The 26,612-nt window shown below is 35.7% G+C and overlaps 1 protein-coding gene across 1 annotated transcript in view; it reads right to left on the bottom strand.

Moving 5' to 3' along the window:
• SGCZ (sarcoglycan zeta) overlaps nucleotides 1–26,612 on the bottom strand; it is a 394,222-nt gene that overhangs the window by 98,285 nt on the left and 269,325 nt on the right. The window contains exon 3 of the mRNA XM_066548397.1: nucleotides 1,899–2,000. Within this exon, the coding sequence (XP_066404494.1) occupies nucleotides 1,899–2,000 (102 nt within the window). The remainder of the gene's footprint in view (nucleotides 1–1,898; nucleotides 2,001–26,612) is intronic.

The following is a 26,612-nucleotide window of genomic DNA, read 5'->3' as shown; positions in this document are numbered from 1 at the left end:
AGAAAACCCCAGAAAGCTTACTTTTAGATTTCAACAGCACTATGGCCATTTTGTAAGTACCAGAACAACTCATGTCACATGCAGATGCCATACAGCTGTAGAAATACCCTGCAGAGACATAACAAAACTCTACTGCTAGGCTGGATACAGCTCCAGAGGTTTCCTTCATCATTCCCTCATGGCATTCCTTTTGCATATAGAAGTTACTGAACTTTAGCACAACTACTGAGCAAGTTGGCATAAGACTGGAAAGTTAATCTATTTCAAAAGTTCTGCAAGATAGAATAAAGTCTGTGTTAATACCACTTTTTTATCTAGGTGACAAGTGCCTTAAAGTTAATACAGATAAGTAGACCAGGAACTCCAAAAGTATTTTACTTGAATTATTTTTTTCAACTTAATGATCAACTCTATTTTCTGCTGGCTTGAGAATATTTACTGACAAGTGTCATTTTTTCCTGAGCCTCACAGGACTATTGGGACCTTATGTTAGGCATCTGGTAGATTCTGCATCCCCTCCTTTACAATAACCATGCATTAAATATGCATAAAATGCATTTTTTTTTCTGAGATTTGTTAGCAGCTAAATGAAATTAGGACCCTACTCAGGTCTCATTACTATCACTTGAAACAAAAGTTTCCATCTTCCCATTAAAAGAACCAATGTTCCGCAGTATGAAGCACTGGGCAAGAAAATATTCCAAATCATTACTCTCATGTACAGTAACAGGACATGGAACTATAACACATACTGTCCACTCACAGAAAAGAAATTATAAAAACACACACGTCATGAGTAATGTTCTGCAGCCTTGAATGAAAAGTATGCTCCCTGCAAGGTTACTTAAATATTATAAAAATTTTGATTACCTAGGACAATACTGCTACTCTGTCAAGGATTGAAATACCTTAGCTTTAGAGAACAAGAGGATGAAGTGACTACCTCAAGGATTTATTAACATAAGAGTGAACTAATTAAGAGAAATGGGAAACTGTCATCTCATTTATGAATGTACTCAAGACTTTTCTTATATACATAGAAGACAGATTTCAACAGACAAAATTTTCCACAAAGGAATTTAGGGTCAACATACTTGTGATTCTTGGCAAATATTGCAGTATGCACAATAAAATTCTTTTCAGATGATTGACTGAAAGCCAACATAACATTCTACTCAGATCATAGGTAATCAGTCTCATGGTAAAAAGATGATTTTTCCAGCATTTCAATATTTTTAAAATTCATTTACAATGTTAATATAAACAGCATAACTGAAAAAAACCAAAAGACTTGAAATGACCTACATTGAATTGTATAGTACAAAATGTCTTGCTTTTCTTTTTTTCTCTGTAATAACCTGATGATATATGATAATTTCATTTAAACATTTAAAAGGGTTTGCTTTGAAAAATTAAATCCTAGAGACATTACACAGTATAGCAGGATTTCCTCTACTTAAAGAGCAAAATAAGCCCAAACAAAAATTAAAATTAAAAAAAATAATTAAAAAGAAAAAGAAGTCATGATAGCTAGTGATAAAAAGAACAAAACCATTCCTTATTTCACTGCATTTTAAACTTATCACCACTCTTGCTTTCCTGGACTTTACATCAACTGAGAGTCAAATGTTCCATTCCCATTTCTGAGGTCATTTGAAGTATAAAATATACATGCTTTGAATCTCCTTTCTTTAGGATAAAACATTTCTTTTAAGAAGCAAGCAAGATTTCAGAAAAAAAAATGACATGAAGGAAGCCTTCACTGTTAAGATATTCTCAAAGCAAACGTCTACTGATTGCTAATCTAGGAGGTGTAAGAATTAAACTTTGTAGTTTGAGACTGAAGAGATCAGTTTATATTAGCTGCAAATTAAGAAATAAAGATGAAAAATACCTACCTTTCGGGAATGGATTTCTTTCACATATAGTGGAAGTAGAAATTCAGATATTCCTTCAAGTCGTATTCCTTTTTTAGTGACTCTCAAATTTCCCATTCCATCCTACAATCAATAATATATATATATTCACTTTAGGAAATAACCTTATCCAGAACAACCTAAAAAGAAGACAGTAGTTGGCTTAACCCCTAAAAATAATGAGTGCTCTCCCACTGTCCCCAGCTCTTCTCATGATCTTGGGCAGGAGGTAGATGAGCACATTTACAGCCAGAGCTTAACCTAGGGCTGAAGTATTTAACTGTGCAACCTGATGGTGACCTGCATACTTTATTTCTTGGATGAACCTAGTGCCAGGGTAAAACTGTAGATCATCATTATTCCCTGTATAGGGTGAAAGTATTACAATTGCTGAATGTAATTTTACAATTGCTCAGTTAAAAAAAAACACAACTATTTAATTTTCTCTATACATATGTAACATTTTTTTACATTTAAAGCAATTTATAGCTTGAATCCAATGTTTTTGCTTTTCCTGGTGATTAAAATACACAGGAAAATAACATGTAGGAAGAAAGAAAATAATTTTTAGTTGTTGCTCATCACTACTAAAAGCATGTTGCTCATTAACAACTTCAAAAATGCTAATTTTGATTGTTTGTGTTTATTTATCAGAATAGAAATAGGAAAGGCACCATTGTAAAAGTCTGGATGAAACAAGTAAACCACAAAATTCAATGTTCAATAAAATATAAGTATAGAAAAGTAGCATAATAAGGTTTCAGCTGCACTCTTACAGGAAAAAAAACAATGAAACATGCTTTATAGTCAAGAGACAAAATTATTTTGCACAACAATAGAAAGTCAAGATTTTTTATCCTGAGAATCTTGTTACTATGTTCCTGATAGAAGAGTAATTCTTCACCGTACAGCCAGTGAAATTTAACTTGATCCACTTAAGTGCAAAATAAGCACATTTAATCTCACTGCTAATTACATATCTCAAAGCCATTGTTGACTCTAGTCTACTGGAACAATGCTGAAGGTCTGCTGGCTGAAGTGTGAGGCAAGTAACCTCTGCCTACTGGGCAAACAGCTGGGTAACAGTCCTCGGCTGCTGTCAAATAATGCTTCTTAAGAAAGTGAATTGTCAAATAATGCTTCTTAAGAAAGTGATGATATATTTTAAAGTATTTATCTCAAGTCAAGTAATGTTTATACAAATATTTTCACACAGAAAATTTCAGGTATTTTTGGGCTTTCTAACAAAAAGTGCAAAAGGAAACAGTGAGACCTGTTTTTGAAAAGGAAATAAAGAAATCAGAACTTGTTACGGAATGTGCAATCTGCATTAAGAAAAATTAAGTCCCTATTAGATCAATCCTTTAGAAATAGAATATAAAATTTTGATAGTAAAGGATAACCTGGGAAAATACAACAAGCATGCTGTAGTTTTTGTCAGTGAATAAATACTCAACAAGAATTAGGTATGTTTTTGATTTATTGATTTGGACATAGACATGTTTTCTAACTGAAAAGGCAAATTCAATATTTTGTTGTACCTGCTTTTGCAGAATGTTTCTAACTGACACACATAAAATATATTTACAAGAAAAATAGGGAAGGAGGGAAAAGGAGGAAGTAAAAAATAAACACAAAATACACAAAAATGGAAATTCAAGCTTTCAGAAAAATAGAAATGCTGAAATTAAAGTTACCTAAGAAGATTCCATCTGCTCTATCTTGCAAGATGTTTAGGATAAAATTATATAAATATATATGATATTTACCCTCCTGAATCTCAGCTTATTCCATACAGAATTGGCACAAACTTCAATCAGCAGCTACTCACTATTTTGCTTTCATGTTATTATTGTGTTTGCTCCTCATTTATTGTACTCTGTTAAAACTCTGCTGTGAAGACAGTACTGTCAGTATTCTTCTAGACTTCTCTTCACATAAGTGTTTATCACTGAAGTAATATCATTCCTCACGACTATTAATTAATTTTCAAAATACTTTCAGTAACTCTATATGGTCGTACTGTTTTTATGTTACTGACAGAGAACCTAAAGCACAAAATCAATTCATACACTATGTTTTGATACTTATCATATTTTCTCTGTTTATTTACAGCAGCAGGAAGTTAAATCGTATAGTAAGATTAAACCATCAAGGTCTCAGAAACAAAGTATTGATAGAGCCTACTGTGTCCATAAGGGCTTTCATTTTTCTGAGTGACCTTTCTAGGTACTCATTCTTTAGTCCTTCAGCAGAATCCAACAGATTGAATGCAGACAGGCTCTGCACAGACATAAGCACTAACTTCAGTGAAATTACATGATTCAACACAAAAACACAGACACTACATTCTGAAGCCTAAGTCACAAAAGGTGTTATCAAATTGGAATAGGGTGACTGCAACCTCAATTCCTTGATAAACACAATAATTTTCCAGATAATTCCTGAAGTGTGTAATGACTGATGTGAAATAAGTCTGAATAGTAAAATACAGAATATAGTCAGACGTGTACTACTACAACATGCTTAACGAAGATGACCCCACTAAAGAATTACTTCCCAGTATGTTTTTTTTCATCAATAACCCCTCCATCAAGTTTAAAGAGAGGTTGGAATAAGAGGCATTTCTTGTTTCATTGGGTTAAAACTATGCTGTTAAAGAGAAAAATTGGACGGTTTTCAAAACTAACACAACTTGGTTAAAAAGTTATTAATAGTAAAAAGATTAATCAGAGGAAGGTCCTTCTGCTTATTTCCCAAATAAAGTCCATAAAATTTAGGTTTTCCAGGCAAATAAAACTCAGATTATCCTTTTGGTATGATTTGATTTTATTCAAGTGCAAAAATAGACTTGAATGAACTATGCCAGTACTTAAAACAAGTGTCAAGTTCGGTACTAGGACTGACTGGGACAGAGGTTTTCTTTCATCATAGCAGCTGGCATAATAGTGTGCAGTTTTGGCTAAAACAGTGCTCATAACACCACCAGTGCTTTGGCTATTGCTGAACTGTGCTTCCAGAGTGTCAAGCCTCTATCATTTCCCCCCCACCTCTCTGCCCCCAATAAGTAGAGTGGGGATGGCCAAGGAGTTGAGAGGGAATGCAGCTAAGGCAATTGACCCCAAGTGGCCAAAGACATATTCCATACCTGTAACATCATGCTCAGCAAGAAGAAGTGGTGGGAGAGCAAGAAGGGGGCTGGAGAGAACAAGGATTGTTTTTCAAAGTGGCCACTGCTTGAAGATACAGTGGGCATCAGTCTGTGCTATGTTGTGAGTGATTGTCTTTGCATCACTTTATGTCCTCTTTATTATTATTCAGTATTTATCATTATTCAGTATCTTATACCATATACAACTTTCCATGTTTCTCATTTAAGAATATGAAACAAACTGTGACCCTGCTTCACTTACAATGTTTTTTTCCCTCACATGCAAAGAAAAACAACCCCTTTACATCCATAAACATGTCTTATAGAGATTGTAAAAAAAAATCAAACATCACTATCAATATTTTATGTTATTCTTAGAGTACATCACGTGTCAGTGATTAAAACCAGAAATTCAAAAAATAAGCTATTAAGATATGAAAACCAAGCATTTAGTTTATGCTGTTCTTTGTCTTCAAACTGCAGCAACCTAAGGAAGGGCTTTACTGACTTTGAACATTACATTAAAGTCAATGAAGTCCTAAACTATACTTACTATAAATCTGTGATAATGAGAGTATAAATTTGAATCAGAACATAAAAGAGCTCTCTAGAAAAATATTCTGGGAGGCAAACAACAATACTGACATTCAGAGCTTTTTCAAGCTTTGACCTGCTTATAAACAGGCAGAGATTTATGCTCTTCGATGATCCTGTAAATGGTATATAAGAAAACCAGAGATTAATTCACACTGTCTTTAAAAAGGCAGGATGATCTTTTAAAAGATTAAGTTATTTCTTCACAATGTGCTGAGAATTCTACAAGGCTGCATTACTTATACAGCCTGTATAATTCCTGCCCAATAAACTATTACAGCAGCATGTTCTATGATAACTACAAATATAAAGTATATGCTATGAATACTTCTCAAGAGCAATGAATACTTCTCGACAAGCCAGAAAGTTGGCTAAAACTACAGTCTGCAGTAGCCTGTCTACAATCTAAACTATACAACTAGTCCTGAACTACATATATTGCTATATAATGAAACATGTGGTGCTGTGCTTTCTTTCTTTTATTGTTCTCTCTCTGTTTTTCTTTCTTTCTTTTTTACTTTTATTTGTTTAAGCACTATGACATTCTAAGAAAAAAGAAGAGGATAAGGAATTCTACACAAATTGCTGATAAACCAGAAGTGTGAAAGAACAAGCTTAGCTCTCTACACAATTAAGCCAGTCCTCTGCGACACAGATGACAGCAACTGGAGACCTAGGACAGGATTCACTAAGCTGGCTTAGAAGATCTTTAAGCTACTAAAAGGGCAGTTTTGAAGCCAAGCTGTGGAATATTTCAATTAGAAATAACATTTTGGAAATCAGTAACTATATCTTATAAACTCACTCCACCCAGATGAAATAACACCTCCTTGCATGAGATCAACCCAGACCTTCAATGTTAGAAAATTCCGCAAATCTATCAATAACATCGCGATATGAAAGACATTAAAGTGGACAAAATATCTGCAATTCCTGTGTAAAACCACAGAATTCAAAATTCCTTGGTCTGGAGAAAAGAAGTTGGAAGGCATGATGCTCCAGGTCAGGAATGAAAACTCTCATTACATGGGGTGAGAACGGCACTATGATAGATCCTCCAGTAATTTGTCATGCATCTCATGAATTGGGCACTGAGAAGGCAGTAAAGAACTCTGCTAACTAAAATGCAGGCTTTTTCCTTAGGATAATGAACTGACATGCAGTAGCACAGTGAAAAGTTAAAATGAAAAGTGAACTGAAGTGTTGGTTATTCTGAACTGACTAAAACATTAATAGTATTTTATATTTCAAGTTTGCATGGCATTTTTTCTGACTTCCATAATAATAACAACATACACCAAATACATGTTTCAGTACTTTACAGCAGGAACAACAAGTAGTTGGTGGGTCAGGAAATCCATTCTTATCAATAATATTCAAGGTTTTCAAAAGTTCTGATGTGATATCCTGCCTGTTTTCTGAGTATATATTTAAGCCCAAACTCCATCTCCAAAAGCTCACATTCTGAAGAAGGAATCATTACACAAAACAGGGAGGGGGGACATTATAATAATAGAAAAGTAGGGTTTAAACAAAGTGCCTTCGTCAGATGTCCTATAAATTAATAAGAATTCAATGTCTTTTGCCTTGTAGGCATCATAGCACAAGCTATACATGAAATGGAATTTGGATGATGTGGCTGCACTGGTATGAAAAAGCACAGATGAAACAGCTAGGCATACAAACATGCCATGCCAAATTAAAAAAAGAGGGGATGATATCAGAAGAAAGGTGAATGAAGCAATGGAGCCGTAGTGAATTATAGTGAAGATGGAAAAAGAATACTGAACTTGACAGGATGGCACAAAAAAGTAGGTAATGTAAAGGGACAGCAATGGGTATGATTAGGAAGATGAACTATATTAGCAGCTAGGTTGTTGATAAAATGGAAGATGCACACAAAAGATTGGAAGGAAGATGACAAAGGAAATTATTTGTATTGTATTCACACGTGCAAAAACCTGGATGTAATATACAGAGCTGGAAAATAATTCCAGTTGGAGAAAAATGGCGCTTGGATCTGATTATGGATGTACAACTGAAGGAAAAACTGCAGGCAGCAAAAGTCTTGCATAAATAAAATGGGTAGTGTAAGCAAGAAAACCAGAGTATTTTCCTGGATTACTAGGAAACAGAACAGCTTCAACAGCCAAAAATAAAACTAAAATGAAGGCAAGCTATTCACTGGAATGGTAAAAATCTGGATTGATGGAAACACCTGCCTTCATCCATCTGCTGACAACAATAGATAGCATCTTCAATGTTGACAGTATGTAGATATCAGGGTAAAGCTAGGGAATAAATTACTGTAGTACAGTGGAGCAATATTTAAAGAGAAACAAACTAAGGAAAAAAATAAGATGAAAAAGCATTAAAAGGAAAGAAAAATCAGACTACTATCAAAACTAAATGGAATAAAAATTCCTTGAATACATGCTACTTTAGAATGGTTATTAAGTATGGAGTATGACCTGGTTCTTCAATTACAAACTACCTATACTGATATAAAATATATACCTATCATGACAATAAGATGAAACCTCTATTTCATGTTTAAAATTTTGATTTTATTCCATCATAAGGGGAGTTATGCTATTTTTCATTCAAACATAAATGTGTCCTTTAATATCACCATTGTGAGGCTGCTCACTATCATCTTTGAAAGGTTGTAGCAGCCAGGAGAGGTACCTAAGAACTGAAAAAATGCAAATGTCACCCCAGTCTTCAAAAAGAACAAGAAGAAGGACCTAAAGAACTACTGGCCAGTCAGCCTGATCTCAATGCCTGGAGAGGTGATGGAGTGTCTCATTCTGGAGACCATCTCTATCCATGTAGGTGACAAGAAGGTGATCAGGAGCATGGATTCACTAAGGGTAAATCATTGTTTGATGTCTTCTACAAAGTAAAAACTACCTGGAGGGATGAGGGGACAGCAGTGCATATTGTCTACTTTGACTTCAGCAAGGCTTTTGACACTGGTCTCTCACAATATCCTTGTAGGCAAACTCAGGAAGTGTGGTCTGGGTGAGTGGAGAGTGAGATGGATTGAGAACTGGCTGACTCCAGAGAGTCACAATCACTGACACAGGTTCTGGTTGGAGGCCTGACACTTGTGGTGTCCCCCATTATTCAATATTGGGAGTTGTTTAACTTACTCATCAATGACTTGGATGAAGGGGCAGATGCCTCCTCAGCAAGTCTGGTGATGACCCCAAGCTGAGAGGAGCAGCCAATACCCCAGAGTGCTGTGCAGCCCTTCAGAAGGGCCTTGCCAGCTGGAGAGATGGGCAGAGAGGAAATTGAGCAAAGGGTCCTGCACCTGGGGAGGAGTGACCCCATGCACCAGCACAGGCTGGGATTGACCTGCTGGAAAGTAGCTCTGTGGAAAGTGACCTCGGGGTCCTGGTGAAAACAAGCTGTGCAGGGCCAGCAGTATTGAGTGTGGGTGTGTTTATATTGTCCACATAAATTGCAGTTTATTTAATCCACTTCCCTGTGTTTGAGTCCTGTTGTAATTTCAGCACAGAATCTTGAAGATAATTTAGTCATGCTGAAAATTTAATCATACATTATTCTTTTCTTTTTTCAAGTGATTGCCTGACTTCAGAAAGAAAAATTAAAAATTGATATAAGAGGACAATAAACAAATATGCTCTATACAGAAGCAGTCAACATTGTTGATAAACCTGTAAAAATATTTACCTATATGAAAAAAGTACAGTCCCACTGGTTTGTTGTGTACACATACGACAATTAAAATAGAGAAGAGGTTCTGATATTTTTCTAAGAGCTTCTACAAATAAGTTTTAGGACTTGCCCTTATTGTGTATTCCAGTGAAATACTCCGAACTAATGCAGTTTTGTCTAGATTTTGAGAAGTAAAAATGTTATTTGGGTTGTCAGTCACTTGCATGAAATAGCTTGTGTTAATGCAATTATGTGTTTTGAGCTTTCCATGTTTGCACTTTGCCCTGACACAACCAAAACTTCAGCCCTTGTGACACTAATCTCTAAGTGGAGTAGCAGGAAAAAAAAAGTGCTAAACAAGCATTAGTAATTATTCTGGCAGCATTTATACCAATTGAAAAATGATAAAGCATGTCTTGAATTGAGCTGTGGGCGTAGTGGAGAGGTTCTTTAAAGAATGTTATTCTCTTACAATATTGCAAAGTCAGCTCTACCTTGGCTGCTACAGATGTAATGGTTTGCTTTTCTCTTGTTCTTTCCCTTAAAGGCAGATTCTATATCTTCTTTAGGCAAGTTACTATATTGCCTCTACTATCTTTAAAAGAATTTTCTTCATACATAGCCTGAAACTCCGGTGCTATAATGCAATTACTTTTGTTTGCCCTTCAGATACATTATTGCTTAGACTAAATAATCACAGATCATTTTCTTTGTATGTTATTTTGCATCTTAATGCTCACATTGCTCCTAGCCTGCCTTTATCGCCCATATCTCTCTAAGTGGAATAAAAAAGCCAGAACAAGCACAGCTTGCAAACACTTACCATGGCTAAGCAGAGAAAAATTATGTCACTTGTTGATTTCAGCACGTCTGGTATTTCTGTAATATTATTCTGATTCTGACTGATGATATGCTACAGATCAGATGTTGTCATCAGAACAAATGAATTTAGATATTGGATTCCACAAACTGGCTAGACAGTGGCTTCTCTTTTATGTACTTATTAAAGTACGTGCCCTGTCTATGAAAGGGGCAACTTTTTTTAACCTCCTTAGTATGTGATGACTAGTCAGTCTATTGCTACCATGGTAGAACCACATTGCTCTAATGGTTGCTTTTTTTTAGATAACCATCCAGTTCATACAAGTAATAAAAAACTTATTGGAAAAAATGAATTTGCCTTCAAAATCCTTAATACCAACATTCTTTTTCCCAAAAGACTTTTTAATATTAAAATCATGCTGCTCCATCACAAAAGACTGAGATCCATTTTAAGACAAGTTTCACAAGCTTGGACTCTTATCTGCAGATCTGAGTCCTAGATTTAAAATATTCCCTGATTTAGATTTCAGCATCCAAAGAAATTTGAGTCTTAATTTCTACTTTCTTATATTAAGGCATGTGTACCTTCCTAAATATTTTGCTGTACTATGACTCTGTTTCCTTTATAAAAGGAAACTTACAATAACCTCATGAGCCATACCATGGAGGTCCTGAAGTACCCACAGCCAAGCCCATCCTTCTGTAACTCCCTGGACTGGCACTTGTATTTAGCAAAGTGTGCTTTTCTTATAACAAAACAAATATCATTAAGTAGGACCTATTACATTGCTTCCTTTATCAAATTGTAGAATTAAATAGCATTAAAGAAAACAATTTTCAAAGCAGTCCAGTTAAAGGAATGTATTACTGTCAAAATGAAAAACGTTTATTTTCATGTGAGAAAAAAGTGTCATATCAAACAATTTTACGATTCAAGAAGTGTGACTATATAACATTGCAGCCTTAATATTATCCAAGTTTAGAAGTTACTTAGTATTACAGTACCAACACTGCATGTTTTTCAAAAGAACTTCTACATATCTTTCACTAAACAAAACCTTGCTCCATTGATACACTCAATAAAATAAATGAGACAAAGAGCAAAGTAGCGTGCTGCAGAGATCCATCTTGTGCTATTGGGGAAAAGAAAATGGAAGTGTAAGAAATGCCACCAAGTTGCTTAAAAATAGCTCCTCTTTTATCTAACAGCCTGCTCAATAGAACACTCATCTCCTAAATGATAGCTTTCAGTTCCTTGTCTGCAGTGCAAAGGGAGTAAAAATACTAACCTTCAGTTTTTTAGGGAGTGTTAAAACCATGGAAGTGGTTTTGGAGTGTTAAACAGAAAAAGGACCTACCTAATCTCTTTGCATATAGCTCAGCATGGCAAAAGCCATTGAGAAGTTATCAGTTATGTTGGCAAATGGGAGAAGCCTTGTAAAGGGGATAATTTCACAAGAAAACATGACAAAAAGATGTACTGCATCATTTTGAGGAATGATAGTGTGTTCTCAGATATAAATTTCCTACAGTGTGTCTAAACTGATCACAGAAGCACAATGAAAGATAAGCATTTGTGAATCAGCACTTCAATGGCTCGCTGACCTTTGTAACAGGGAAACTTTAGAGACAGATTGCAGAAGGGACTTCAGAAAGAAGTTCAGTATCACAATTCACCCCCTTAAAAGCACAGCATCAGAGTCACCTTTGTCATGAGATCATTTTCAGCCTACGGCTCTGAGGGCACAGGTGGGACACAGAGCAGCTACCTGCTGTTGTGCCTGCAAAGGAAGTGTGAAGGGAAATTGTTCAGTTCAGGTTCTGTGCTGAAACCAGGGAAACCTATATCTTCCAAAGGTAGAAATCAGGAATGAAGTGTCCCTGCATGTTTCTTACAGGAAACTGGCAGAAGACCTATAGACAAAGTGGTGAAACAGAGAAGCCCATATGATACAAAAAGGATATCAGTAATATTAGGCACAAGGAATTCCAGTGAAAAAGTGATTGACCAGCTGGAAAGGAATGCAGGAGTGGCAGACACGGAAGCTGAAATGGACACCCTCCAAAGTAGCTGATTAAGGAAACAAATGGTTCAATCCTCAACAGCAAATGTAGAACCCACCTCAGTCCTAGCAAGACTGAAGCTATAGGTCACTTACACTAAGAATCATGAGTTAGACTGGATTTCAGATTCACCAGCCACCTGGTTATTACTTCATACAGCTGATTTGTAATGATAGTAGTAATATAACAATCTAAGGAGAGAAGGAAGTTGAAGAATTCAAATTCACGTAGTACATCTTGTTGAGGAAGAACAGTAAGAGAGCATGGATGAATCCTCTTGTTTTCATGTTCAGACCGAAAAAGAGAGAGAACTGCTAAGTGACTGAAAAGGACATGTACAAACTTAAAGAAGAAAAACAAAACAAACCCCAAACAACATTACCAGTTTGGGATTTCCCTCAAACACCAGAAGGATCAATTAGATAACGCATCTGTGAAGAGTAAACCAGAGCACAGACCTCAGTGATAATATAGGTTAATGGCTAACAACTTTTATGAATACAGCAGGAGACAGGATGAAGAGGAAGCTCCTGAAATGCTTTCTTGAGGAGTAATAAGGGTGGATAGGCACTGCTTTCCATTTGGCTCCAATTAACAGAGAATGAAGAGTGAATGGGAAGATTAAGTGGTAATGTAGTTGAGATTGGTCGCAAAAGGACAAAGTTCTTGAAAGTTAGATTAGACGGAAAATAATTCAAAGGAAAAGCAGTGCATTTTTAAGAAGGAAAATCCAGTGAAAAGACTCTTAGTTAAAATTTCCTGTGAGACTTGCCGAAGGTGAAAAAGAAATTAGAGTGAAGTGGTAGCTCTTTAACAAACTAATTTACCCAAAGGAGAAGAAAGGTTTCTGATAGATACTGAAGAATTTTGGCATTTCTTAAGCATGTTTTTCCTGCTTTCTAAATTTCTTCTTTAGTTGAAAAGTCAAAATAAGTTGGTTTTCTGTTTTAATTGGTACACCGGTGATAAAGGATTAAGACCCTGCAAGGAAAGAATGAATGCATTTATGAATAGTTGCATAACCTAGGTATTTTCAAGCCCACTGAGTGAAATGAACTTCATCTTGAGGTATACAAAATCAGCAAATGATAAAATATTAGCTAAAAGGTGTCTTCAACAGTGACATAGCTCAGAGCAGTAGAGTGCAGCAATCCCTCATTTCCCCACTTACTCCATGTTGGCTCACACTGTGGGGCAGTTTTTCTGCATGTGAAGGGGATTCCTTTTGGATGAAATTAAATCAGAAGATCTGTTCAAAGTGCAGCAACAGTCTCTAAAAGGAACAGAAAGGTCTGAATCAATGTGTGATCTGCAGCACAAGCAAGTCCCACAGTAAGTACCAAGTGCACATGCACCAACAGAATGCTCTCAAATCACAGAGACCTCCTGCATCCTTCTGCTTCTTGTACCACTTAAAAGGCTAAAGGTCTCAAGGTCAGTAACCAGCTCACACAAATGCCCTCAAGCTAAAGGTATTTCTTTATATTATATCAAGACCTCCTATGGTTAAATATATTTTCTTCTTGCTTCAGCTGCTGTATCCCTCTTCAGCACTTTTCTAATTTGCTTGTCTTGCCTGCCTGCCTTTTTTTTTCTTTTTTTTTCTAAATTGACAATGATTTTCCTTTTCCATCCCCACTTTCCCATCACCTTCTTCAGTCTCATAGAAGATTCAATACATTGCAGTCATAGTACCAGTTCATAGTCAAGGGTCTCATCTGTGTCACTTTGTGTCCCTAAGTTTTGCATCTACTGTCAGTTGTCCCCAAGATTTTGAACTTCCATCTGTCCAAATGCAAAACTGCAAATGCTCTCTCATTTATCCTGCCTCTTGCTCATACAAAGAAGCAAGTGAGAGATTTCAAGTCATTATTTCAGGGTGTCTACTTAATCATTTGCCTCCACCACAAGACTTAAGATACCATCTCTTCCATTCTAGCCAATACCCAAACACAAACTTAGGAAGCAACTGGCACTATGTGTTGCATTTAAGTGAACAACTAAAATAAGACTTGCTTTGATGGCAAAGGGCGTGAGAAGACCCATGTCACCTCCACTAAACAGATGATAGCATCCTCTGGCACTTGCTCAAGCAACACCAGGAAGCCTGGACAGCTGAAAGCAAGAGTCTGTAAAATATCTTTCCTTTGGCTGTCTTTGAGCAACATGTATAACAGGGCACCAGAGTAATCATAAAGTAAATAAATATGCATACCTATACTCTAGGTTTTGGGTCCTTGGTACAAACTGTCTTTTCTACTGATCTATTCATATTGCACCAGAGCAGTTTTTGCTGTGTGGCTCATAATTATGCAGCCTATGAGCACAAAGTCTGTGAGACCTCATTAAGGATGGATGAGAGCAAACTGTAAAGGTGAAAACTAGAAGACAGAATTGGCATTTATCTTTTAAAAGGCAAAAGAGTGGCAGTAAAGATCAACTTACCTTGAATCCTTTGAAAAATATCATGAACTCTACCAGAAGAGATAATCAAACAAGCTATTTGTAGGAAGCTGGAAGATGCCCATGAGATCTATGAGATGCAAAAGCAATGAAAAACCAAAACAAAATAAGGATGACACAAGGGACAATGCAAATAAACATTAAATAATAAGGGGGGTGGGAAATTAGAGAGACATACAAAGGGCTAAAATTGATGCCGTTCAAATTGGTGAAGAGAAAGTAAGCACACGATAATAAAATATGAAAACACTTGATTCCTGCCTACTGATAATAAAACAGTAAACAGTGAACTTACAATGAAGGAATTGAGAATCAAGTGAGTGTCAGTAAAATATGGAAACTGGACCAGAAAGATCTTGCAAGGTTGTACAATATCCATTTGAAATTATTTTAAATGACTTTTTTGACAGACATATCAAGAATGATGCAGTTTAAGCTATGTTGCAGCAAAGGGTGGAGCAGCTGGCTTTTGGAACCTTTTCCTGAAATTCTCTCTATAATTCTTTTTAGATTTCCATGCAGAAACTATTACACACAGTATGTATCTTCACAAGATGTCTCATACTTGTTGAGGAAATCCTATTTCAAAATGCATTTAAAACTCTTTTAAGCCCACTCTATAACACTACACATATCTAAGCCACACAATTAAAGAAAAATCAAAATATGGTAGAATACATTAAAATTTTCACTTTATTATGTTTTGTGGAATATATTTTTATCATGCTTACTGTACGTACACTATTTTGCTGAGTCCACAGACAAATGGAAATAAGAATGTTGTTTCTATGCAACATCTTACAGATGTCCAAATGCAGCATATCTGCATATTTTTCCAAACACCATTAATATTAAAAAAAAAAACCCAAAAACCCAAACCAAACAAACTAAACCAGAAAAACCCCAAACAATTCCCCCACCCCCCCCCCAAAAAAAAAAAACTAAAAAGAAAGAAAGAAGATTATAAGAGATGAAGAATGAAATTTATCTGAATTTTCAGTGATTGCCCTTTTGGTTGTTATAGGCATCATAATTTGTTCTAATAGAGCTCCTGAATCCAAACAGAAGCATATTTACCATGTAAGTTTCAAGACTTATTGCTGACTTCATTATTCAGGAAAATGTATGTACTCTTAGTTGGTTTAAGAACTACACTTGCCTTGACTGTTTCAGGATTACGATAAAATTGCTGTAGTGATCACCAATAACTCTCAGCTTCATTGGATTGCAAGAAAACAAAGTACCTGTTTCTAGTCTAAATAACTGACATAATCTATATCTGTGGGGTGTTTTTTGTGGAAGAAGTAGTAGAACAATGGAACAGCATAATTTCTTACTGTGCAGACAGTAAGGCAGTTTCAAGAATACCTACATAAGTTGTTCCGTAGGGCAATTAAACATGCAGGAAATTATTCACATACTTCATTTACTTATATTCCCCAACACTCTCAAGAGAAGGGTGAACAGGGTCCTTTTTTAGATAAAGAATGGAAAACAAAAGGCAAAAGGCCCTGAAAACTGGGCAATAGACCGAGAGCAATCTGTTTATGTTCTTTTAAGAGAAAAATGAAATGAAACCCCAGAAAGAATGAATCCAAATGTGAATAGTGTACCACTGTGCACACTGCAAAACAAAGATATCCATAAGCCATAGTCAGACCTAAGTGCAGCTGTCAAATAATAAAGCAAGAATTACTCAAACAGAGAAAAGGGCATCAAGCTTTCAAAGACATAATATATAATATTTGATCTGCCTGGTATGCAAACCTATAAACTTATCTCACACATACCTGAAAAAGAGGTCTAAAAACCATGGAAACTTAGAAGCGTGTCTTGGATTACAGAAAATATTTTCATGCAGCATCAGTAGAGGTGCATGTATTCCTTCAGTCAATTAAAACAGCAATAGAAACACAGAATCATTTCAACTGGACTGACTGGTGCTTGAGTAATCCAGCTCATTGGGTGCTCACAGCAGCCACAGCAGTTTGCTCAGGACACTGTCCACTTTGAACTCTGACTGCTTCCAAGGACTGGGACTCCACTGTCTCCTGAGCAACCTCTTTCAGTGCCTGATCAACCTAAAACAGGTTGCTTGTCTTACCTGCCTGCCTTTTTTTTTCTTTTTTTTTTTTCTAAATTGACAATGATTTTCCTTTTCCATCCCCACTTTACCATCACCTTTGGATTTTGAAATTTTGAAATTTGAAAGCTAAGGATTTTATCTCAATTTTTTCATTACAAAAAGAGAAAGGGAACTGAACATATTGTCAAGGCAAACTAACATGAAGCTCATACAGTGTAATGAGGAGGTCTCTACTGCCTGCTGCAAGGGAAATCATGGGTCAGGTGAAGGCACTGAGATTTTTGCTGCCATTTCTTGTCAGTATTTCAGCAAATAGATGCAATATAATTTTCAGTATCTGAGTTTTAATACCTTAACAAAGTTTTTTAAATAATATAAATGTGACAAAGGACAAGATCTAGTGCTTTGTCTTTTTGTTTTTCTCCCTAGTGAAAATCAACCCTATGATGACAAACTGGTCAAATGTAAAGTTCATTTCAAACTCTTATAATAGAAGCCCAAGAGTTATCCTAATATTCACACAGAAATGGAGACCATAAGGAACCTGAGTTGATTCCTTCAGCAGCTCAATTTTACTTAGTTATCCTTACACTGAGGCTGCCCAGAGCTTTGAAGTTTTTCTCTCAGATAGGTATTGACTTTTGATGCCATGATACAAAGCTACAATTTAGGTTGGTACTACCTTGCACTGCATCATGCACACTTTTCTATAAATGTTCAAGAAGGTCCACTTAACAGGTCCAAAAAATGCTATATGCAGACTGAAAAGCATCCTAACTCTACATTTTTGAACTTATCTTTATAAATCCAAAGTTTGCAAACATTTAAAGCCATGTAAGTCCCTATCTTTACAATAAACAATTTACATAATAAGGGACAAAGTAGAAGGAAAAATGTGTTGGTAACCCCAGTTCCCACAATCAAAGCATTCTGTCTCCAAGCTCCTGGTTGTCAATGCCATAGAGAGCTTAAAGAAATCAACAATATCAAGACCTTAAACATTTTCAGAAAGGCGCCTTTTCCAGAATGTATTTTCAGATTTTAATTGCATATTTCATTGCAATTTCAAAAGCATCACACTGACAGATATGATCACATAATGCTGAGTATCTGCACTATTATATAGCACTCTAGGAAGACAAGATCACATTGGCTGCAGCATCCTACATTACAAACAAGTTATCTTGAATCTAAGACTCCACAGTATATTTCAAGAATGCATTTAACAATTGCACGATTAATTAAAGCTGCCACTGAATAATATTAGAAAGAGGAAAAAACCTCCAAACTAACCAGCAAAACAAATATGAACAGGTGGTAAATAAAGGACTACATTAAAACAAGCAGGATGGTACCAGAATCCTAAATGCTCTTTTGTCTCATAGTCTCTAACATGCACTGTTTTAGCACATTTCTCAAATAAATCTCTTATCTTATCTCTACAGATTCTGAGATAAAATAGATGCAGTACCATTCTGAGATTAGGGGCCAAGTTTACATGTGTAAGCAATTAGATTGAATCAAGAGTAATAAAACACAATTTTAATAGGTACACATTATATGTCTTTTTTTTTTCTTCTGCATAGGTATATCATACAGATTTCAGTTTTAAGTAACAAAAATTATCAGTTCCATCTGTTTTGTTATTCTCTTTGGCACAGGCTAAACATAACACAGAGGTCTGGGATAGATTATATGTTGTTTTATTAGGTTAATTTGATCTTGTATTGACATTAGTATATGTCAAAATTAATGGCTTTTTAATGACATGCTAATGGTTAACTAGAAGTACTGAGAAGGGGTGAAGGCCTAGATTTAAAAATTATTAATATGACAAGTTTTTCAATATTACTATACATAAAACTGAGAACATGTGAAAAAAAAAAGAAAGAAAACTTAAACCCGTTTTCCTCTTCCTTTCATTCTGGGAATAAGAGGAGAACAGTAAACTACAGAAATAATATTTCCTTATATCAAGTCTGTAAGTATTCTCTCTAACTCCCCTTTTCTCAAAGTATTTTTCCCAGAAAATAAAATAAAGACTGAAAAAAATAGTGAATACCACATCAGCATGATAATTTATCTACAAAAATAAAAGATACACGATCCAATTCTCTTTTGAGACAAGTTCATTACTAAATTATAGTTGCAAAGCAAAAAAAGCACATTACATTCCCCTGCATGGACCCAATTAAAAACCACAAAGAAAAGTGGTTAGAAACAATCTTTTTAAATAGCAAAAATATTTTAAAAAGGGAAGTCCTTAAGCCATTTTCTTCAGGAGTTACAAAATTTAATTTGAATGAAAATTTATTGAGATAAAACCATTCAGGGACGAAAAAGGGTCAATATTTGTAAAGATACTTAGAACAATGGGATCCAAAGGAGTTTTTCCCGGACCTCTGCCAACATCTAAAATGAGTAATATATATTTTGCTTTTATACAAATGTTTAATGTTATGTTGTAATGATATTGTTTCACTAGTTTGTTTCACTACAATATTTCTCCATTGCCCCATAATAAGTGTGATCATGTAATGGCTGATATAAAAAATCCCCAACCAAACAAAACCTCCATAAAGCCTTGGAGCTTTAAAACTAGCAAAAAATGTGGATTTTGATGTGTTGTTTATTTCTCATCCTTATTTACCTCATTTATCTTTATGATTTTCTGCTGTTATTCCATGCCCCTTAAACCATGTTGTTTCATTCCTGTAAGCCTTTTTGAATTGAGCTGTATCTTAGGAAACTCATTGCTTGTTACTTGCTACTTGTTACTGCATGGTTGACCTGCTTTTCATTGCTCAATCTTACTTGGCAATGACCTTGGTATTGACTAAACTTGCTGGGTTCAAAAAGCTCTCAGTAGGTTGACTTTGGTTATATTTAAGGCCTTTTGTGTGATTTTTGGTTTTTTGATGGGTTTTTTGTTTGTTGGTTGGTTGGTTGGTTTTTTGTTTGGCTGGTTTGTTTTCGGGCTTTTTGTGTGAAATCACCTTTATTTCTATGTGTACTACATTGTGTTCCTTTCAAATACAGTAATTAACAACCTCTACACATTCCACAGTAGCTCTTGATCAACTCTATCATAACATTTTCTTCAATATTATTGCATGTTTTCAAAATTTTGTTAAAGGTAGATTATTTTTGATTGATGTCTAACAGCAGCCTAAAATATAGACCATTCCAGAACAATTATATAACTTACAGAGCATTCCATAACAATTAACATGAACACTGAGCTATATTCAATTTTCAAAACACTTCAGTCACTTTATGCAGACAATAATTCCAGTCTGACTAATGACATTTCTGAGTCATATATGCTTGAATAAATGGCTCAGTAAATTCAACAGCCTGCGTGTAAAATGTCCCCCCACTGCACAGTCAGCAAGGGATCTCTGTTTGGAAATTTATATGTATGCAGACAATGACAAACACTATTGTGCATTAAGGCTTTTGACACAGCCAGCAATGTTCTTCTGTGGAATCTGAGGAAATTCTTTGAAAGAACAAACCACTAGTTGGGTAAAAAGGTAAGGAAAGAGACCAACATGTTTGAGATCTGCTGGTCAAGCTAATGGAAAAGAAGCAAATGCAAAGGCAGTGGAAGCAGGGACAGATATCCTGGGAACAGTAGAGGAATGCTGCCTGGCTATGTAGGAATGTGGTCAGGAGGGCCAAAGTGCTGCTGGAGTTTAACTGGGCAAGGAATGTGAAGAATAAGGGCTTCTACAGGTATGTCAGCCAGAAAAGGCAGGTCAAAGAAGGCATGCCCCCACAAGCAAGACTGACAATCCAGTAACAGTGGGTGAGGAGAAAACTGACACTCCACACGTTTTTTTGCTTCCAGTCTTCACTGGCACCTTCTCTTCCCACATTTCTCCAGTGGATGAACAGCAGTATGGGCAATAAAGTAGGAAAGTTCCTCCCACTGTAACAGAAAATCCAGTTTCTGACCACACAAACACAGTTGTGAACACAGTGAAGTCTGTAGGACCTGATGACTCTCATCGCTGAGTCCTGAGGGAACTGGCTAATGTAGTTGCCAAGCCACTCTCCATGATATTTGAAAATCAGAGAGGTGGTGAATGCCCCATCCCTGGAAACATTCAAGGATGTCAGGCATAATGGGTCTTTGAGCCTTGCCTAGATGAAGATGTCCCTGGCCATTGCAGTCAAGTTGAACTAAGTAACTCTTAAAGGTCCCTTCCAACTCAAACTACTCTATAATTAGCCCTACTCTGTAAATTTTTTTGGAAGACTGGGATGAGGAGATTGAACACACCCCCTATGCCCCAACAAATCCAATGATGCTAAATGGGAAAGATAAGTGAGGATTTGAATAGCAGAGCTGCAGAGAAGGGCAACAACAATCTAACAATTTCTACCAAGATACACAAGGGAAGAATGATGGCATGCATGTAAACAGGCGGGTAAAAAATTTCCCAAGCATCAATCCTGCTGAAATACATTCAAAGTTTATAGCACTTGACAAATTAAATATGTGACCAAAGAAAATTTCTGTCTCCCTCACTTGGTGCTGATGAGGTCACATCTGGAATACATGGACAGTTCTGCATTCACCCCACCCCAGCTCAAGAGTGACTGAAAACCCAAGTTCTGTGCAGGGCTACGAGGATGCTGAGGATCCCAGAGAATGTGACTTAGAGGATGATGCTGGCTGAGCTGGAGCTGTTTAGGTGAAGATGTAAAGATGGGGAGACAGAACACAAATTTTAACAACACGGGGAACAGTTACAAAAATGTGGAGCCTCAGTTATGGCAATATAACAAAGGTACATCACCACAAATTGTACACTGCTAGTCTGAGGCTGAACATTAGGAAAATCCATTTTTCTAGGAGAGGAGGACAGTGTGTGAGCAACACTCCATACTTGGAGGTTTTCAGGACACTAGCTGAACTTGCTCTGGTGTTCATGGCACTTGACACAGGAGGCTGGGACAGAGGACTTCCAGAGGTTCCATCTATCAATATTCCCATGAATATTTGTGTGCAAAAACAATTATTTGGAAAATTCTCTACAGATTTACTGCTATAAAAGAGGTATATGGTTTTGAAAAATGCTGCCTCCTGTAAGATAAAGCAATGTAGATATGGAACAAAAATGTGACTAAAGAAATTAAAGCTTTGCATATAAAAAAACAAGGTTTAAAAAAGGAAATTATTTTATTTAGATGTGGAATGAAGGTGGTACATAGCAGAAAGATAAAACACAGCAAGAGGTAGAGCAGAGAAAAAGCAAGTGCCGCAGAGAAAAAGCAAGTGCCACAGAGAATTGTCATATGAAAATGAAAAACAAAAGTAAATTAAAACTTGGGGGTAAAAAAAGAGCCTAGCTATGTAACTAATTTGTAGAACTCCATGCCAAAATTCAGCACTAAAGCCCTGTGATTCAAAATATAAACCCAGGATTAAGTAATAGAAATTTGAAGCTGGAAAGAAAGCCATCCTGTTAGGATTTCAGTAACCAAGCATTCACTAACAGGCTTTCTGAAATATTTCCTGCAATCTGTACTGGCCACTGCCAAAATGTAGGGCAAGACAGTTCACTGGTGTCTCTGGAAAAGGCTTTGAAGGGTGGAAAGCCTCACATACACAAAAGACAGGTTCAGTGTAGCCTCTACCTTTTAAAAGGTTGACAGCACTGAAGTATCCATGTGACAAGACCCAGGAGTTTGATCTTTCCATTTTTCCATAATAATAAATCAAGTGGTGATACAATTTATTCTACTATGCCTTTTGAATTCTGGCTGGTAGAATTATGCCCTGTTAGCATAAAAACAATATATTATTGCTGCCAAGTGCCATTTATCATTTCAGATGTTAAATTCTTAGTGGTATTAATTATTTATAAGGAAAAGCCAACTCAACTATTAAAATATAAAGTAAGGATAGAAAGTGTCCTTTGATGTATATCCTTTGACATACAGAAGTGTCATAAATCTTCCAGCTAGGTATTTTTCCAGTTTAAACCCATCAAGTTATATGAACATATCAGAAGTGCTTTTTGCTGTTCAGTTTCAGAAAGCCTCCTATTCACTAGGTTATACAATGTGCTTATACAATGTGCAACAAGATCAGATAGTTGCAATTCACAGAAAGCGTCTTGCATGAGCTGACTCCAAAGTCCTAGTTTTGGAGCTCACTTTGCAGCAGATAGGAATAGCAGCTAGCTGAGGTACAAGCTTTTGCAGGGAAGAGCACACTGTGCTTGCAAGTATAGTAAACACACACACACAAAGCATTTTCCATCAAGATGACAAAGCATCAAAGTTTTCTTCATAGCTAGAGGAATGGCATTGCTTTAATTAGAAACTACTGATTACATAAAGTATTTGATATTCTAAACCATGATGGAAGCTATAAAAAATGAGAATCAGTCTGGTTTGTACATTAAGCCAGGTGTCTTTTTAAAGTTTAAATAATTCTAAAGGATGCTACCATCTTTAAATAAGCAGAATTATAATCAGGCAAAAATTTCTTTCTAGACAATAATATTTAGCTTTAGCAGCAATTATAATCTGGAATAACATTTTTAAAACTAGAAACTGGGGAGGGGGGAAGGCAAGTCAGGGAAGAACCCTAAATTTATGCAAAGACTGGGAAAATTATTATTTTATTACCTTATATTTATATATAATTGATATTATTACATTATACTTATGTAAGTTTCAGTGACCATATATTTTAAAAAAAATTAACTTTCAAATTACCTTTTATTTTCTGGTTAGAAATAACTACAGAGTCAAAAATATGTGACTTGACTCTAGATCAGGGGCAAATAAAAGTACCCAAGAATCCTACCAAAATCTAGTGGTTGCACTGCACAATGTAACTCAGCAGTTTTCATGGAAATAAACATATCAGTAAATAGGTTAATCATGAACTAACTTTTCCTATCAAGAATGTTATTTAAGAGATTTAGTAAGAAGAAGAAAGCATTGTGCAAGAGTTCAGTTGTACAGTCATTGCAACATGATGACTGCGCATTCCCTTTATGTAATCTGTCTGATTCTTCTGTATTAGGCATTTTACATATATCATACAAAGCAGATCCTTATATTTTGTCATTTAACAGATGACAACAACACTGTAAGGAGTTTGTAGCTATGATTTCAGCTTAAAAGTGGCACCAGCAGTTGAGTTTGGAAAAAATGTACTCTTTTTTACCTGAAGGCAGAGAGTAAAATTTTCTCAGACTGATGCCCCAGGGTGGGAGATTTTTGTGTGGCTGGTTGTTTTTTCAATCAGGCCACAGTTATGAGACAATTGAGGCAATAAAAACCAATTAAAGACAATAAAGGTTTTCACAAGAAAAGATTTCAACATAGAACTGAGAGGTCAGGGAATTTGAATTGCTACATCCTGGGGTGCAAAGTAAAATTTTCAGAGATTGCATAGGGAGTGCACTTACAGAGGTATAGGTTTTCCTTGCCAAAAGAACACAGAGCAGCATTGCATAAAGATCTCCAATGCTATTCACCTTTTTGATGAGATAGTGAGTTATCTCAGTTTTCAGTAAGTGAGTACTTCTAAAGAACAAATAACTGCTCCCCCTCATTATGAGAAATAAATTGAGCTCCTTAGGCATTTTATTTTAAAACTCATTTTCAAACTACTGCATATGTACATAGTTGAGCATTAAAGTTTTTTTTGTCTTATTGTAATTCTTTTGGGAATAAAAAGAGAAGACACACCCCAGTACTTCCACTGGGGCATCAACCCCAAATGAATTTCAAAGTTATTGGGGGTGTGGAGGCATGAGTGGGTGGGTACTAAAGTTCTTAATTTTTTCCTTTTGACGGGTTTTTTTTTTGATGCTGGGCTTTGGAGAGTAGGTGTGTGTAGGGGTTTTATTAGGTTTGGGGTTTTGTTTCTTTGTCTTTAAATACATTCTACAGTAGCATAAGTCTCTTGCTATATCAGATTATCCATTATGACTTTTAATTCTTTTCTAAAGACATTCCTTCAGGTTAATATTCCTCAACCCGATGCAAAATCAATTATTTTTGTCCCTAGCTAAATAAATTCTATTCCAGTTTTGTTCTGTGTCTGGGTTTTGAGTTTTGTTTGTGTGTTTTAACATGGCATTTGTATGAATGTTTGATTCACATGATATTATAATGTACTGTTAGCAATTTCATCCTCAAAAATGTTCACACATCCAATGTATATGTTATGCCCTATATGCAACTAATCTCTGACATCAACTAAAGATCATTTAATAATAAATAAAATAATAACACTAATAATAACAAATAATAATAAAATCACTGAAGGGATTATGAGATTATGAGATCCATTTATGCTCCAAGACTAACTAGACAGTTTTGAAACTGGTAAATGTATCTCTTATTTTTTCATTTTATATTGAATAGGAAAGAGTAATGAAGAATTAGATCAAAAGCCCTGAATTGCATTGATCACAATAATTTTATGAAGCAGTATGCAATACTGCTTTTTCCATAGTCTCTGTTGCTGCATGGTGGGCCTGAGAATAACTGCAGTAATGCAGTAACTTGCTTTCCTCAAGTCTCTTTTGGGTTTGTCTTAAAAGCACCACAATTACCTCAAAGAGGAATTCTTTGCTCAACTGAGTGCAGGGATCATTAGGATGACACTAACAAGATAGAAATTATCAACTTCCTAATGCATATCTGAGTATGTGCATAGCATGAGTTTCATATAAAAGAGAAATAAAAGTCTCTATTTATGTACCGAAGTACCTTTAAGAAACTAACATAGTATGCTTTTATTTTTTCTTCTCAAAAGGAGAAGAAAAAACAAGTTCAACAATATTTGCCACAGGAAGAATTTGAGCTAGAGAAAAGAATTTTAATTAAAAATGTTGCTGCTCTCTTCCAGTGCTTTTGAGAAAATGATATCCTGTAAAACACTAGATGATTTATTTTTGAGCTTGAAACCAATTACATTATGTTCTGTTTGCACTGTATCATTGTAACTTGCCTGAAGCATGCCAAATATGAACACTGATCACTTACACAAGTTTCCAAGATATTCTTTTTGCTATGTATGTTATTTCATAACAAAATGAAGGAACAAACTCCAAAAAGTATGATATACATACATATAAAACCACATAAATTTATATATATACACACACAGATATATATATAGATGGGAAGAGAGGGTGTTGGATGGAAACCTACCTAACAGAACAGAAATGTGAAATTTTGGGATGCAACCACTTACAAAAAAATATTCAGATATTTTAAAGGTCCTTCCAATATTTTTGGCACATCACTATTATTATAAGTACTATATTATTTTCTAATAATATAGTAAATGAAAGATCACATCATTCATAAATATCTTGTATTTTTGTATGTGAGGGACCTGTCAGTAACATTTGGTATGAGATATCCTAGACAATAATTTTCTAACATGATCTCAGACCCCAATAGATAAAAGTATTTCATAACAGCTAAGCTAAAAATATAATCTCTGTTTGGTCCACTGATCTCCAGTCCTTATATCTGAGTAGCCCATACAACTTGTTACAAGTGCAGGGAAGGGGTGAACACAAGAACTCCTCTGCTCACATCATACAGGTTCTGGGCACATGCAGTACAGCAGACTCAAAGTGAATAGGATACACAATTTCTCCCTTGAAGAAGCCAAGAGGAATGAGATGTAAAAATTGTTTAAAAACTGTTTTGGGGAAATCCCCCAAAAATTGTACATTAGGAGCAGACTATTGTGAGCAGAGTAATTGTCCAGCTCACCACTTCATTCTGAAATGCCCGTGAACAAGCTGGCCCTAGGCAAGCCCTAGAAGCTAGA

Source organism: Molothrus aeneus, chromosome 4 (genome assembly GCF_037042795.1).
Source record: "Molothrus aeneus isolate 106 chromosome 4, BPBGC_Maene_1.0, whole genome shotgun sequence".
NCBI lineage: Eukaryota > Metazoa > Chordata > Aves > Passeriformes > Icteridae > Molothrus > Molothrus aeneus.
The sequence above is the reverse complement of the archived record's forward strand: the minus strand, read 5'-3'. Positions and strand labels throughout refer to the sequence as shown.